This window comes from Larimichthys crocea, chromosome XIII (assembly GCF_000972845.2).
Source record: "Larimichthys crocea isolate SSNF chromosome XIII, L_crocea_2.0, whole genome shotgun sequence".
Lineage (NCBI taxonomy): Eukaryota > Metazoa > Chordata > Actinopteri > Sciaenidae > Larimichthys > Larimichthys crocea.
This window is the reverse complement of record NC_040023.1, coordinates 22,463,506-22,478,570: the sequence shown is the minus strand read 5'-3', so window position 1 is coordinate 22,478,570 and position 15,065 is coordinate 22,463,506. Positions and strand designations below refer to the sequence as shown.

Here is a 15,065-nt window from a genome sequence, read left to right as displayed (position 1 = left end):
CAAAATATTTTTGTTCTTTTTATTATTATTAAAAGTTAGAAGGAATATGATACCTCTATTCATTGAAAATTAAAGGGGCAATACACTGATTATTTGTGTTCATTTAAGGTATTAGATATACCAAAGGTAAAATTAAATTTTTTCTGTAATTAAGTGGGAAGTGTGCTGGCTGACCTTGATGGCTCTCAGATGCACAGTTTGAACTTGTTCTCGTGCCGTATCAAGCCCAGTAATCACCAACGTGGACAAAATAAAATCACAAGACAATTATCCTTTTGTTTTACTCAGAGTAGTCATTTCATTGATTGCACTTCTACCAATAATAAAATGAGGAACGTACAAAATTGTACACACAGCATCTCGCACTAAGGCAACATGAGTCTGTACACATAAAGTAACTTCAGACGTCTGACAAAACAAAAGCCAGGGCTGTTGCTTAATGAAGCATTTTATTTCCCTTATTTTTTCTACACCCCCACAGGATTTTAATGTATCTTTTTACTTGATGTATGTGAAGTGCAGCAGAGCACTGTATCTACATAATTTTAGATAGAGGGCTCTGAAGCAGTGCCTCAGTGTTCAGAATGGGCTGGTAATGAGTCACAATTTTCTTCTGTGCAAAAATAACTGATGTGTGTGTGTGTGTGTGTGTGTGTGTGTGTATTGGTGCTCTGTGTGTGGAACAAAGATAATTGAATGTAAGTGGTGCCTATCAACTGTGGTCGTATTCTTCTGTGGTATTGAAACCTACGGAGATTTGAAAACTCATTTAGCTGTGCCACTTCAAAGAAAAGAAAATATTACGTAAAAACCATGTTGGAAGTGTGGGCACCCTCCCCCGTCTTCCTCCTCCTCTTCCTCCCCCTCCGTTATGGAGTGTAAAGTGCACAAAAGACCTGGCGTGTGGAAAATGAATTAGGGCTCTGCCGTTTCACTGTATTTTCATGTGTTGCAATTGTGTAGCGTGTATTTGTGTGTGTGTGTGTGTGTGTGTATGCATCTGTTCACATCTTTGTCTGGGCTAAGTGCATGTTTGAATTCATGCTAATTAGTGTGTCCATTGAAAAACAGGAAGCTGTTCCCGGTCTGTGAAGATGAAAGGCATTATAGCTGTGTCCAGTATTTCCTCCCTGGTGTGTTACATTGTAGCTCCACAGGCCTTTGCAATAAGGTCTCTGACAAAGGCAGAAAGAAAACAGAGAAAAAGAATGACTGTCACAGAGCTTCATAAGCTCCATGTCACAGCAGCATCAGAATGAAAGCCTTTCTAAGATAATTGCAGCCGGGTCGGGGAGATTCCAATGCAGAGCGCTGCAGAAGGCGTGGAGTCAGGTTATTTGCAATTAATTATATCAGACGCAGCACAGCATTTTCACCTGATTTAGCTCGACTCGCAGTGCTGCACAGACAGAAAGAATATGAACTGCTACTAAACTCTTAGCTGAGAGTGATGCAGAGTCTCACAAACAAACATGTGCTTTAGATCAGACCAAACAGGAAAAATATGTGTACAACAGCAATATAAAATGTAACGAGCTGCCAGATGTGAGAAACTTGAGTAGAAAAGACTCATACGCTAATATATATATAAATATTTGTGATGGTAAACGCTAATGTAAAATGTATTTTTTTTATGCTTCTCTGATAGAAATCTAAATGTGATCTAATTGTTTTCAGCTGCTTTGGGATTACTTTGCTGTCAAATCCCTATTTGCAGTTCAACTGTGCAATTAGCACAGAAATTTCATCAGACACATAATCATCGACGACAACAATTAGCATTTTAAAATGTGGTAAATTCCCTTCAAACATGTTTATGAAAGTTTAAACAAACAGGAAATGGAGCAAGAATTTACATTTAAATCAAGTAATTATTTGCCTTCCCCAGACAGATTTTATAGCTTATATTTATATAAAAGTTGATAGATGAATTATAATATAGTGTATTTGCCTTAAGAACTTTTATAATTAAAGTGGAAAGGATCATATTTTTCATACTAACGTGACAGAAGTGGCTGAAGGGGACAACTTCCCAAGTCTAATTAAACAAAGAACCTATTCATAATATGCCATGAAATATTTATTATATGTCCCAGATACACATTTTCCAAATTTCACATCACATTATTACTTGAGAGAGGCAGAGCTTAAGTCTCTCTATTATACCTGTCGGCCTTTCCAGTACAAATCACTAACTGATTTCTTTTTTCTTTTCTTTTCTTTTCTTTTTTTTTTTTGAAAAAAAGGCTCACTGTGTTTTTCTTTCTTGCTGCTGATTACTAAAAATAAAGCATTATTCTTCACCTGCCTTGTCAGAAATGTTTTACTTTTCTTCTTCATTTCTTTGGATTCTTAATGATCATAATAGTTGTCACTTATTGAAACATAAGCGCTGCCTTTTAATGTGAGGGTGAACTTTTTCCTCCTGCAGACTCTATAGCAGGGAACTGCCATAAAACAGATTATTTCCCAAAACGCTTCCCCTCGTGATCAATAATTGCTGACTCGGTATGGAGTCCTGCACGACACCGGACTATAAGTGGGATGTCGTTTCCTCGTTGCATATTAAAACCTGGCGATTAAATGCCACAGCAGGACAAGGACAGTATAACTTAATGGCTCCTTTTTACTGCAGTTGTTAGGTCCTTGCCTCGGCCCCAAGCGGGCAATATCTTTATATTCAGGATTTAGGACAGCAGAGAAGGTAAAATATTGTTTTCACAGATTTTTCTTTTAAAGTTAACAAGTGCAATGCATGACATATTTTGTGTTAACAAGGGCGATGCTGTCCCCCCACTCAAATTGCCCCTCTCCTGTTAAAAGTCACTAGGGTATGGAGCAGAAGCCGTCGCTGTGAGGAATGAAGGCCATTGAGTTAAGCTTGTTGAGTTTAATGGAGCAGGAAGGCTACAGTAGAAGTAATGGCTGAGGGTGAGCTTAGCTACAGGCCTGTCAGGTGCCACGGGGAGAGGAGAGGAAGGTTATATCCATGCAAAATAATACAGTCTTTTTTTACCATCAGCATCCATTCTTTTTTTTTTTATATTGAATAGTGTATTTTAATTGTTTTGGCTTTGTTCCACTGTGTCTTTAGTTTGCTACTGCTATTGCAACTAGGAGACAGCACATAATTACTTACAGCATTATCTTATATATATTTCTGTGGCACAATGATGATTTCTTGGCAGCATAGCAGGGCAGTGAATTGCTGTATCATAACTGATTGTCATTATTGGTGTTGCCTTTATGCTTTGAAAAGTTCAACCGTTAATACCCACCATTACTTGTTGATATTAAGGTTACCTCGTTGGCTAATTAAGAGCAGATTGGAGAAAAGGAAGTGCCAAACGATGACATTTGGCTCTGATAATTTAGTAATGACAGCTCGATGCTGCCTTTAGACATCAGTGGTTTATGTGTGTGTGATGGTGATGTGGGGCAGGTGTTGTGGTTGTTAATGGTCGGTTTTATGTATCATGGAGTTTGTCCTAGAGGCTGAGCTGCAAGTCTACTGATTTATGGTAGTGCAGGCCTGTCTGTGGAGGCATAATGATCATAATGAAAGGTTTGAGTTTGTTAATTAAAGTAGAGATTACTGTTCTCCTCTCCTCTCTTCTCCTCTCCTTTCCTCTCTTCTCCTCTCCTCTCCTCTGCCAGATGGCTGCTCCTTAATCAAACTCTCATACCTCAGAGAGGTAAACACATTACGCTGCCCTGATTACACTGACTTGGCGAACACGTGAATATGTGTGTGTGTGTGTGTATTTGTCTGTTGGCTTTGCATGTGTGTGACGGCAAGTGCATATGTATTTGTGTATGTAAGAATAGAATGGAGGGGGTATTTAAAAATCCGTACAGTGGGTCGCGTTCCCTGATGGTCCTATAAAAGTTGTTCCATCTAGGAGGGACACACACACACACACACACACACAATATATACATACATACATACATACATATATATATATTCACACATACAATGTGTGGGTGCAGAAATGATCACTCAGCGTATATTAGAAATCAGTATTTTTTAAATCTCCCTTTCTCGGACAGTAAACAATACCCTCAGCCCACTGTAGCTATGGAAACACTAGCTGCCGGAGGCCCCTCATATGGCCTGACTAGTCTGTTCTACACTGTGGTATACTATAGTTATCCCTGCCAAGTATTGAGGCAGACTGCTGTCATACTTTGCTGCGAAAGCCATAAAGGCTCCTGTCATACAATCCAGCAGATCTATAAGCCCCTTCGGCTTGATGTCACACAGTAATGTATGTCTAGCTGTGAAAACACTGACTTTGAGGTGAGCCATGTAACTTGCCTTGGCAGGGGGAACAAAGCAGAGTGGGGCTGCGGCGCTAATAGTTTGGCAACCTGATAGTATTGGAGGCAAATAGAACGGTTTTCACAGGACTCGGCTGACCGAGTGCCGAGTGACTGTGGTGTGGCTCTGCACTTCTGGGCCTCTGGAAATTCTGAGGGGAGAAAGTGGGAATGTTACATGCTGTTGAGTTTTAATAACAGTCTTAGAGTTAGAAAACCTAAGTTGATTTAGTTTTATTGACCTCAGTTTTTTAGGGCAGGGTGTATATTAATGGTGCTGAGTGATTGTGCAGCAAATTCTAATGTGAGAGTTTTGGAATAAAGGTAATGAAAAAACACTGTACAGTACAATGCTACAGCTGAAAGTAGACTGAATGTAGATTGTAGATTGTGTTATGTTTGTATATATAATTATATATGTTAGAGAGATTAGCGTAGATGTTCCTATAGCATCAGTCATACCAGAACTATGGAGTATTTCTTCCTTGAAAGAAGAGCAAAGAAGGGCACTGACGGCTTTTCTCGACTGATGAATATGTTTTAGCTTTTTCTGGAAGAATTTGACCATACGTCATATACTTTGTTGATCTCATTCGTTGGAGTTAGCCGGTGATACATGGTGACAGATTAATAGTTTATTTTTCTTCTTTCTTTTCTTTTCTGTTTTACAAATAGTGACTTATCAGATGGTTCTGTGTAAAAAAACAATCTGGCATGTCAGATAAGATTTAGGCAGTCCTGGGATCTACTTTGATCAGCAGTAGTTTTAAAATTTGAGATGAGATGTGATATATTGAGGCTGCTTAATTGGGAGACATTTACGAGAAAAAAATCATATGGTAGTGATGAGTTGGATATTTATCTCCTTTAATGAGGAGCAGGGCAGTGGTAAACTGCCTCAGATTCTTTTAACGTAGAATGGACTGCATTCGTACCATAAAACATTGGTTCTCAGTTTCACCCATCTTAACATCATAGCAGTACATCCAGTACAGTTTGTGTATTTGTGTTTCTTTCAGAGGCAGATTCCTCCTCTTTTGCAGATTTCCTGTATGGCTGTAGAGTCAGCTGTGTATGATCCAACGCAACCACTCCTACATATCTTCACAGCCTTCCAAGTTACAGTCTTTGCAGTCCAGTTTGCTAGGTGGAATATGTTTTTCAAGGGTAGATTTGTGTGGTGAATGACAAAGCTGTTTTTCTTGTACCTCAAGAGATGTCTAATGTCTGGATTCATGCAAGTACAGTGACTGATTATACGGCATCGTGTCACAGTCAAGACACAGCCAATCCAAATATCTCTAACCTCAGAATAGAAAAAGTTCTTATTTTGACTTCACTATGGGTGGATGAAGCCTTTGTTTTCCAGGATGTGGTGCATGCTTCCAAATGTAGCCAATGTGATTAATAACAAGAGGAATGTTTGTGTGTGTGAAGGTGTGTATGCCAGGAGTTAATGGACGTTAGTTATTTTGGTTATTGAATTAAGCTTGAATTGAATAAAATCATTTGTCTAGAGCGCCATTCTGATGTTGAGCCCATGATGCTGCATATAATTAGCAGTGATGATACTAGCCTGTGATGAGGCCTGATGAGAAGTAGTGAAATCCATCATGCGTTATATTTTTTTGTGGTGTGCAACAGCGTAGGCGTTGAGAGAATTAACACTATGAATATGGATGTTGGGTGAACATCATGAGAGTAAATGTGCTTACTCTATTGATTAAATCTCCCATCAGTCACCTAGCAGCATGGTCCCCATCTCTCTCTCTCTCTCTCTCTCTCTGTCTGCTTCACTCTCTCTCTTTCCTACATCTCTCTACTCATCTCTGTCAAGGCGGGCTCAGTGGAGTGGTTAAATTGTCCATAGCGCGTAAACGCTCGTTTATAAAAGCCGACAGACGTGGCGGTCGTTTGCTGAAATTAATTACCCCTCGGAGCCACAGCAAGCATGGGCCCTAGTCAGTCAAGTCACGGTCCACCCCCCCTCCTAGGCCCCATACCTGCAGAGTAAGAGAGGGAGAGGGGAAGAGAGCCCGGGAGAATGACTCGAGGTTTGCAGCAATGAACCCATTTTAAAGACAGGAATGAATAAAAATGATGTATGAAATATTTTTAGTTGATGCATATATTTTCTTGGAATATATTTTGTTCTAAACAGGAAAAAGTGATGACCCCAAACAGTCCTCAGGCCTCCAGAAAAAGTCTCAGTAATAGGAAAAAAAAAAGTCTGAGGAAAAACAATTCAGGCGCCTGGGTTATTAATCCAAATTGCACATTTTTAGCTGTGAAATATCACTCCTTTTCCATATTTTGCTTGAGCAAAAGATCCATGGAGAGTTTTGCGCTGACGCAGCTGAAGACGATAATGTGAGACACACCACAGCGACATCAAACTAATCAGAATGTATTCATCTTCAACTAGAGTGACTTAATGAACTTCAGCACGATCTGATGCAACACTTCTCTAACATTAATAAAAGCTTCATCTCCTGTCTGATTTGCATAATTGTTCAAATGAATCCACTAATGCGATGTTCTTGTTTTTTTTTTTTCTTTTTTAATAAAGTGTGTGTGTGATGTGTTAAAGTGAGCTATGGCTTGCTGTTGAGAGGAGAGGAGAGAGGAGGAGAGGGGGACGGGAGAGCGAGCAGAAAGGGCCTAAGGTGATTTGTCACCATTTTGATTCAGTCATGTAATTAAGCGTACAGTGTTGTACAAGGAGTTATAGGTTTGAAGTGATTTTTCATATGGCTTTATGTCTACAGAGATAGTTGAGAATATGTTTCTCATATTGTTTAACTTAATATCTCCTTCAGTAGATACTGCCGATTGTCAGCCACACATTGTAAGTGCTTTATAAATATGTGCTGAGGTTTAAACTGGCCTTTGCCCTGGTGAAATTACTTTTAAATATCTCTCCATGGAGCAGGAATCTTGTGACAAGATGCCGATGCTCCATTTACTCCTTGTCAGTCTTTAGCATTGAATGATGCAGTAAAAATCTTTTACCCGAAATTGGCATGTGGCTTGCTACCCATGTATAGTGCCTTTGAAATTTGAAATGGCTTTGTTGCTCTAAACTGCAAAAGGAAAGGGTGGTCACAACAGTATCTCTGTGCATGTAAACTGCCAAACTGCCATCAATTAAATCCCCCCTCCCCCGTCTTATGCTTACCCATACCATAACCCCACTACCAACACAGCACACTGAACATTGACGTTAACAAACCACACGCCTACAATACCATACACACCATCTACCATCTGCCCAGTGCAGTGTACACCGGGATTCATCTGCGAACACTTCTCCAAAGTGCCAGATGCCGGAAGGTGAGAATTTGCCCACTAAAGTTGGTTACGGTGACGGACTGCAGTCAGGTCGGTGAGGACGAGGAGCACTCAGACGAGCTTCCTTGAGATGATTTCTGACAGTCTGTGCATAAATTCTTTGGCTTAGTAAACCAAGTATTTCATCTGCTGTTCAGGTGGCTGGTCTCAGATGATCTTACAGGTGAAGAAGCCAGAGGTTATTCTTGGAAATGACATCGGAGACAGATTGTCGCAGTAAAATTAACATTAAGTTCAAGGGCAACAAGCTCTGGTGGACGTTCCTACAGTCAACATGCCAATTGCACTCTCCCTTAAAACTTCTGTGGCATTGTGTAGATAAAGCTGTACATTTTACAGTGACCTTTTACTGTGACCAGTCCACATTCGTGTACAAAATTCAAGACAAATAAACCCTTTGTGTCTTTTATTTTAACTCAGAAAAAAATTGGAGCATTTATGTTTGTTGAGTGATCTTATTCTTTCACCCAAACCTTCTAGGATACTGACCATGTGTGTACACGGTGGAGGCACGTAGCTTGGATGTGATGTCAATGTTAACACATTCTTAACGCTAAATTGCCAAAGATACTGCTTCTATTTTCTTAATGTGTTTGAGCCAGAATTCTTTTTATTCGATTTCCTGGATCAAACAAACCAAAAACAGTTTACTCTACATTCTCTGCAGTCCCTGTGTTTGTATCTCAGGAGACTCGCAAAGAGACAAATTCGCTCATGCTGTGTGTGGCAATTGGATGTAATAGTCCATTTACCACTGTAAATCTGCAGTGTGCAAATCCCACTGAGTGTGTATGTGTGTATATGTGTGATGATATCCTGGCTGGTGTTTTCCTTGAAAACCGACCAGAGCAGCTTCTGTAAAATAGGACTATCGTCATCATGACCTCTTCTGTTTTCCCAGCTGTATCTGTGCTGAGATGTGAAGCTTTTATTGCTTTTTTTTTTCTGGCTCAGTGTTTGTTATACATCTGGTGGTCAACGATGAGAGGAACACATCCCTGAGTCACAGCATGGCCTTTTCCTGCTCCATTTGAAAACTGCTTTGATGACCAGGGGCTTTAAGAACACACAGTGTCATTGAAAACACTTTGATATTTTGCACCAGCTGTCAGTTTTTGTCTGGTATTTTTCAAGCGTTGTACATGGAAAATTGTATCCCTCCTCAGAGGGAGAAGAAGGTCCTTTTTGCAAAGAAATGTGGATGCGGCAGATACAAATTCAGCCTTAGGAAACAAGTAGGCAATTAGATTGTGCTTAAGATGTAATAAAAGTCTGTTTGATATTAAAATGAATGCAATTAACTAGTGTGTATTTACTGCCAACATTATGGCCATCTTGTCACTAGACAAGGTAATTAGGGAATTTTATGATGGCGGCAGAGTATGGAGTGAGATGTAAAGATTGTGCCTCTCATAATAGGACTGTACTGTGCAGTTGGAAGAATCAATTCTCTCTCTTTGTTTGCTCAAACTGCGGTATCAGCAGAATCCTAATTTTTCATGGAAACTTTGGCTTGGCTTGTGTGCCGCTCATGTATAGTAGACACACATACACACCTGATCTCCCTGTATCCCTCAGTCGTTTTGCATTCCACACATCGTGCTGTTGAATGAATGCGTATAACCTTCTTCCATAAAACTGCTTAGCTCTGTGTGTGTATAACCCCTCTGACTGCAAAGATTCAGCGTTGCACACTTCTTAACTACAAGTGCAATATAATCAGTAAAGCCTGTTTCTTCTTGAAGCGGTCGTACAACATGCTTATATATTTCACCGTGAAGTTCAGGCTGGAGTTACTGCGAGATGAGCTCATGCAGTAATTCTTCGGCTACATAGAAGAGTATAGATCATGATTTGGTTGGCTTACAAAATTGGGTCGAGTTAATTCAGGGAGTTGTAGCCTGAAGAGGATGTGAAAAATTACAGCTTATTATATGAACTGGTCTAATGTATGAAAGTGGATAGCCTTCAAGACTGATATGATCAGTGTCATTAAGGAAAGATGGTAACCAGCCATGCTTAGCAGCAGTGTAGTAGTAGTAGTAACTATCGTCATTCAAAAGTGTTTTTTCAATACGTTTCTCAACTGTATCATGAATTAAATTGACTATATGTGAAGTATATTTTTTATAATTATAGACTCAAAACAACACTGTGTAGAAATTTTGCGATTTAGCACTTCCAGCTTCAGAGAGCAATACCACTGTCGTAAATATGGACAGTTCTTCCGTGCATTTACTATGATCGAAAAGCGACAACTGCTAACACAGACAAGCATAAATCGAATGCAACAACATATGACACATGACATATAAGCCACCTAATATTACTTACTAGTCCAACAGCATGAACCCCAGCTCTGTTAGCCGTTAGATTTACTCTTGTTCGGCAGCTTCTTGTTCGGTCATTCTCTTCTTTTCTTGGATACCTTCCTCATTGCCTCTGCCAGTCCACAGCCTGGTTACATTACTGGCTCCCCGTAAACAATCACCTGTGTCCGGGCCTTAAAACCTCCTCTTTCTGCTAGTTCAAAACACCTGTGTTACAAGCACCTCCTGCCGCTCTGAGCTCACAGTCCGTGCAGCCCAGCTAACAAACTGAGCTAACATGAGAGCAACAGCAGTCTATTTTACTGTTGGTCAGAAAACTCAGTAACTCCGAGGTGAGGCAGAGCAGGAGGAGGACATCAGTGAGAAAACAGAAAAATTTTCTCCATTAAACATGATCCAGTGAAGTAGTTGGTGGTGTGTAGCTTGTTGTAATGTGCACACAAAGTTATATAGTGCAAGAATAGACGTACGGGACGAAAATTTGGAATGACAGAGACACCGTCGTTAGTGTAGCGTTAAAATTATTTAACATCTGTTATTTTATGGTAGAAAAGACACAAAGTTACGTTAATGTTATTATATGCATTTCATTTTTTTTTTTTACAGTTTACTTTACCACAACTCTTTTCTAAGCAAGCTGAGCAGCCACTTACCTGAGATGACTAACTTCCTGCTTGTACTCCTTTGGGTGTGGGTCTGCCACTGTTACTGATGATTATGATCATAAAACGTGCTGTCACAAGGTTCTTCAGATGTACCACAGATGTATGTGAAAGCACTATATTAACAAAATACAAGATTAAAACTTATGGAAGCGCATTGCTGCCACCCACCCCAAAAAGAAATTTGGCTCAGTGTCACGTAATTACGTGAAATTATCACGTTATTTCGTGATATGAAATCATCATGGTATTTCATGATGTGGTATTTTCACATTATAATGTGAAAGTATCACGTTATTTCGTGATATAAAATTATCATGTTATTTTGTGATATAAAATTATCATGTTATTTCGTGATATAAAATTAGCATGTTATTTCATGATATGGTGATATTTTCACGTTATAACGTGAAAACATCAAGTATGGTTTTACTTGATTTCATAAGTTTACCAACACGCGTCCCTGGTTCAGTCCGAAAACTGACTATGGCTCATCTACATAACTTAATTTAATTATACTTTAATCTTGGTTTGAGACATGGTGACATACTACAGTTGTTGAGCACTGTAGATGACATTGTTATCAGTATGTGTACTCTCCGAAGGATTTTGAAGAACATGGGGTTGTACCGAAGAAAGAATGAATCAGACCCTCTTGAGGTTGCATCGTTTCTTTATGATCTGATCTCAAGTGAAACCATACTTGATGTTTTCACAACATGAAAATATCACCATATCATGAAATAACGTGATAATTTCATATCACAAAATAACGTGATACTTTCACGTTATAACGTGATAAATATCGCGTCATAACATGAAACTTTTCACATAACTACGTGATACTGAGACAAATGATTTTTTGGAGGGTGGCAGCAATGCGCTTCCGTAAAAACTACAACAACAAAAACAAAAATAGATATGTGATTAGAGCAAAGCACTGCTATAAATGATAACCATATACAAACTACAGCATGTAATGTAATGCAGTCCTGGAAACGCACTGGTTTCAGTCCGTGGAATAAATATTTAAACTCAATTTGTCTCCTGGTTAACAAGGCGATACAGATGAAAAATGAAAATACAAGTGATTCACAGAGCTGAGTCCAGGCTCGCCTCCAGACATGATGCTGCACTGCTTCACACATCACTACTGAGGTAAGACAAGACAAGAGTCAAGCAAAAATGATCTTGATTAGCTTGAAACCCGATTAGGCTAATCCCAAACGTCAAAATCACTTTGGAGATGCCTCCACAAAACAATGTGCTGTGGGCGCCTGGCCCAAATCCGCGCTGCTTGTATTTAAAATTTTCCACAACAGCCTTCTATATGCTGCACTGGAAGATGTTTTGTTTTATATCTCTGAGCCAAACATATCATTATAAGCTGACAGGAGAATGCCATACAAATACAGACAGACGCATGTGCACGGTGACAAAAAAATAAAAAAGCTCTCAGATGGGGACACAATAGCACAAAGAAAGTGATGTGTAAAGTAGTTTAATTGCCCACAAGAAATGAAGCTCTTATCTTAGAGGAGCGTTTTGTGTTTTCATTCAGCTCTCGTGCCCCTTTTTCCACTGCAGTGAACTTGCATTGTCTGCCAACCCTTGTCTCTCTTGCACGCACACACACACACACACACACACACACACACACACACACGCACAGCTGCAGTCAGAGGGCAGAGCAGTCTTTTCATGCATGGCTCACTGTGCTTATGTAAGAGCACTACTTAAACCTGGTTACATCACATAACAGGCAGCAGTGTGTCAGTGGGTCACTGTGCCACACAACCGCTGAACTACATACACGTTTCTATGTTGGGCCCTTCACTGGGCATGTGTGAGTGAAGTGTTTTGGTGTGCACTGAGGCACTCAGGCGCACATTTTTGGACGGTCATTCACACCTGTGTGCATGCATATATTTATATGCATTTATGTTGGTTATGCCAGCTCATGTGACATGCTGTATATGGGAAAATTGGATTTAATAATAGGTAAGATAAAAGGGAAAATGATTGACCATTATGTTGCACAGTTTAAGGAATCCAAAGACAGCTTTTTATTATGGAAACTGTGCCATTGCTGCATCTATAGAGTGCCAGTAGGGGGGCCCCTCTGTTTCCAAATTCTACTCCTTGTGTATCTTCTTCTCACCCTTTACCCCATCTCCTGCGCTTCATACTCCCTCCCCAGCTCCGCCTTTCTGCCAGCAGAACAGCCCAGAACTGCCCCTCTGTCTCTTTTTCCCTCAGTTTCTATTTAGTGCACTCACACACACACACACACACCCCGGGGCTTGAACGAAGGCAGGACCAACCACTCCCACTGTTCTATAGTTCCATGAAAAACACAGAGGGAGAGAGACACAGGCAGGGAGAGGAAGAACGAGAGAGAGGCAGGGGAGGAGCGTAGCTGCGCTGAAGCCGAGCCCCTCTATGCCTCAGCACGCAGAGTGGAGCAGACGGCAACAGCCACACAAACACACTCCCCTCTCAGTTACATGCACAGTCACACACATACCACACGCACACATCACCGCCGCCGCTGCCACCACCACCACCAGCACCACCACCACCACACACACAGTGACGGCTGCCAGGCGCAGTGGGAAGCAACCCGTCAGGGAGAAAGCTTGAGAAGAAAGAGAGGGATTGCAGAGGGGAAGAGAAGAAAAGAGAAGAGAGTTGAAGGAGGCACCTTGTGGATCCAAAGGGATTTTCCTCTGTGTGAGTGCGCGTCTGGATAAGGCTATCTGCTTCTTCCTGAGAAAGAGGAGTTTTTACCGAGGCTTTTTCTCTTTTTTTTTTTGCTCATCCTCCACGCCGGGCTCCAGCGATATCTACCTATCTATCCCCGGAGCTTAACAAAAGAGGGAGGGAGTGAGAAAAAAGGCAGTCACAGCTTCAGCTCCAGACCACCCTCTCTCCTCCTCCTCCTCCTCCTCCTCCTCCTTGTCCTCCTCCTCCTCCTCTCCTTCTCTTCCCTCTCCAGCTCCACATCCATTTGCGAGTTCATCGCTGATTCAACTGTCTTGCGAGGAAAGAGCAGAGGACAGCGTGTGTTCTCCAGGATACAGCCGAGCCCCCCCCGGTGGCATCAGGGTCTCGTCTGGTGTGAGAGAGAGGGAGGAAGAACAAGACAGGGAAACGGATACACAGGAAGAGAGAAAGAGACGGAGAGAGAGAGACAAGAGTAAGAGACGCAGGAAAGCAAATTGAGGGGCATGTTCAGGGCAGCAGAGAAGAAAAAGAGTGAGTCTGGTTTTTAGAGCGGAGAGTGCAAGGAACCAGCAACCGGATCCCATCTATTCCTCCCTCCTCCTCCTCCTCCTCATCCTCTTCTTCTTCCCTCTCCTTTTAACCTCTCTGTCCTGCTCTTCAGTTCCTCCGATTGTTTCCTCTATTGCCTCCTTATCTTTTCATATCTTCCTTTCCTCACCCTCCACCTCCTTCTCCCCCAACCACCCTTTTTGCCGGCACCCCGGATTCTCCCCGTCTTCCTTTTCAGACGCACGGGAAGAATGGTTTTGTGAGGTTCCCTGTGAGCTCCCAGACAAGTAGACAGACTATAATCCCAAAGTACTATCTGCCTTTTCAATCCATCCCTTCCTCTGTGCGTTTATCACACACACCTCACTAAGAGGAGAGCGTTCTCTCTCCGCATCCTCCACTCTTGGAAACAGTCGATCCAGGCCAGCCCCTCGGAGTGAACGTACCCCACCTGCGAGCTTCTATCTCCAGCCTCCAGGACCTTCATTTGGATTCCAGCTACATGGGAAAACGTTTGGAGCAGCAGCCAATGTACCCCCACTACACCTACTACTACCCCCACTATCTCCAGACCAAGGTAGGCTGGTCAGCGAGGTTGACCTATTTTACCCCTCCAACTCAAACGGAATAAACATGTTTATGTGACGCAGAAACTGTCTCAAAACCATGTTGCAACCCCCCCTTTTAATTAACACTCCTATCTTCTCTATCCACTGCCTCTTTAAATCTCAAGTAATTCTTGCCTAATTATTATGTCATGTTCCTTAATCTATGGACAAGGTCCTAAAAAGGGGTCATGTTGTGTTTTACGAGCCAGGAAAAGATGTACTGAAATGTACTCACTTTAGATCAACGGTAAAACTGCTTGAACAAGCACCAAGATAGATGCTGAGATTGCCTCGCAAGACAGCTTGCTAAATGGCACCATGTCCCTTCCTCCCCCATCTGTCTCTAAGCAGTGAGATATTGGTGTCACTCAGCTGGCTTTTTCCGTTTCCATCCACACTGAGCGCTTGACCCCATCCTCCCCTCTCCAACCCCACCAGCTCCAAGTTCAAGTTCAGGGCATGAGGCCCACCCTTCCCTCAGCCCTTATTTTCTCTTCTACTTTGTCCCTGTCCCA

General features: G+C 41.5%; 1 protein-coding gene across 3 annotated transcripts in view; it reads left to right on the top strand.

The window, feature by feature from the left end:
* Positions 1-15,065, top strand: part of LOC104934030 (RNA-binding motif, single-stranded-interacting protein 3) — a 130,903-nt gene that overhangs the window by 9,026 nt on the left and 106,812 nt on the right. The window contains exon 1 of one of the 3 annotated variants that reach the window (XM_027286510.1): positions 13,003-14,519. The exons of 1 other annotated variant lie outside the window; for it this stretch is intronic. In XM_027286510.1, the coding sequence (XP_027142311.1) occupies positions 14,445-14,519 (75 nt within the window). In that variant the 5' untranslated portion in view covers positions 13,003-14,444. Of the gene's footprint in view, positions 1-13,002; positions 14,520-15,065 lie in introns of those variants that run through there. One more of the 3 variants, XM_027286509.1, reaches the window with a different exon arrangement.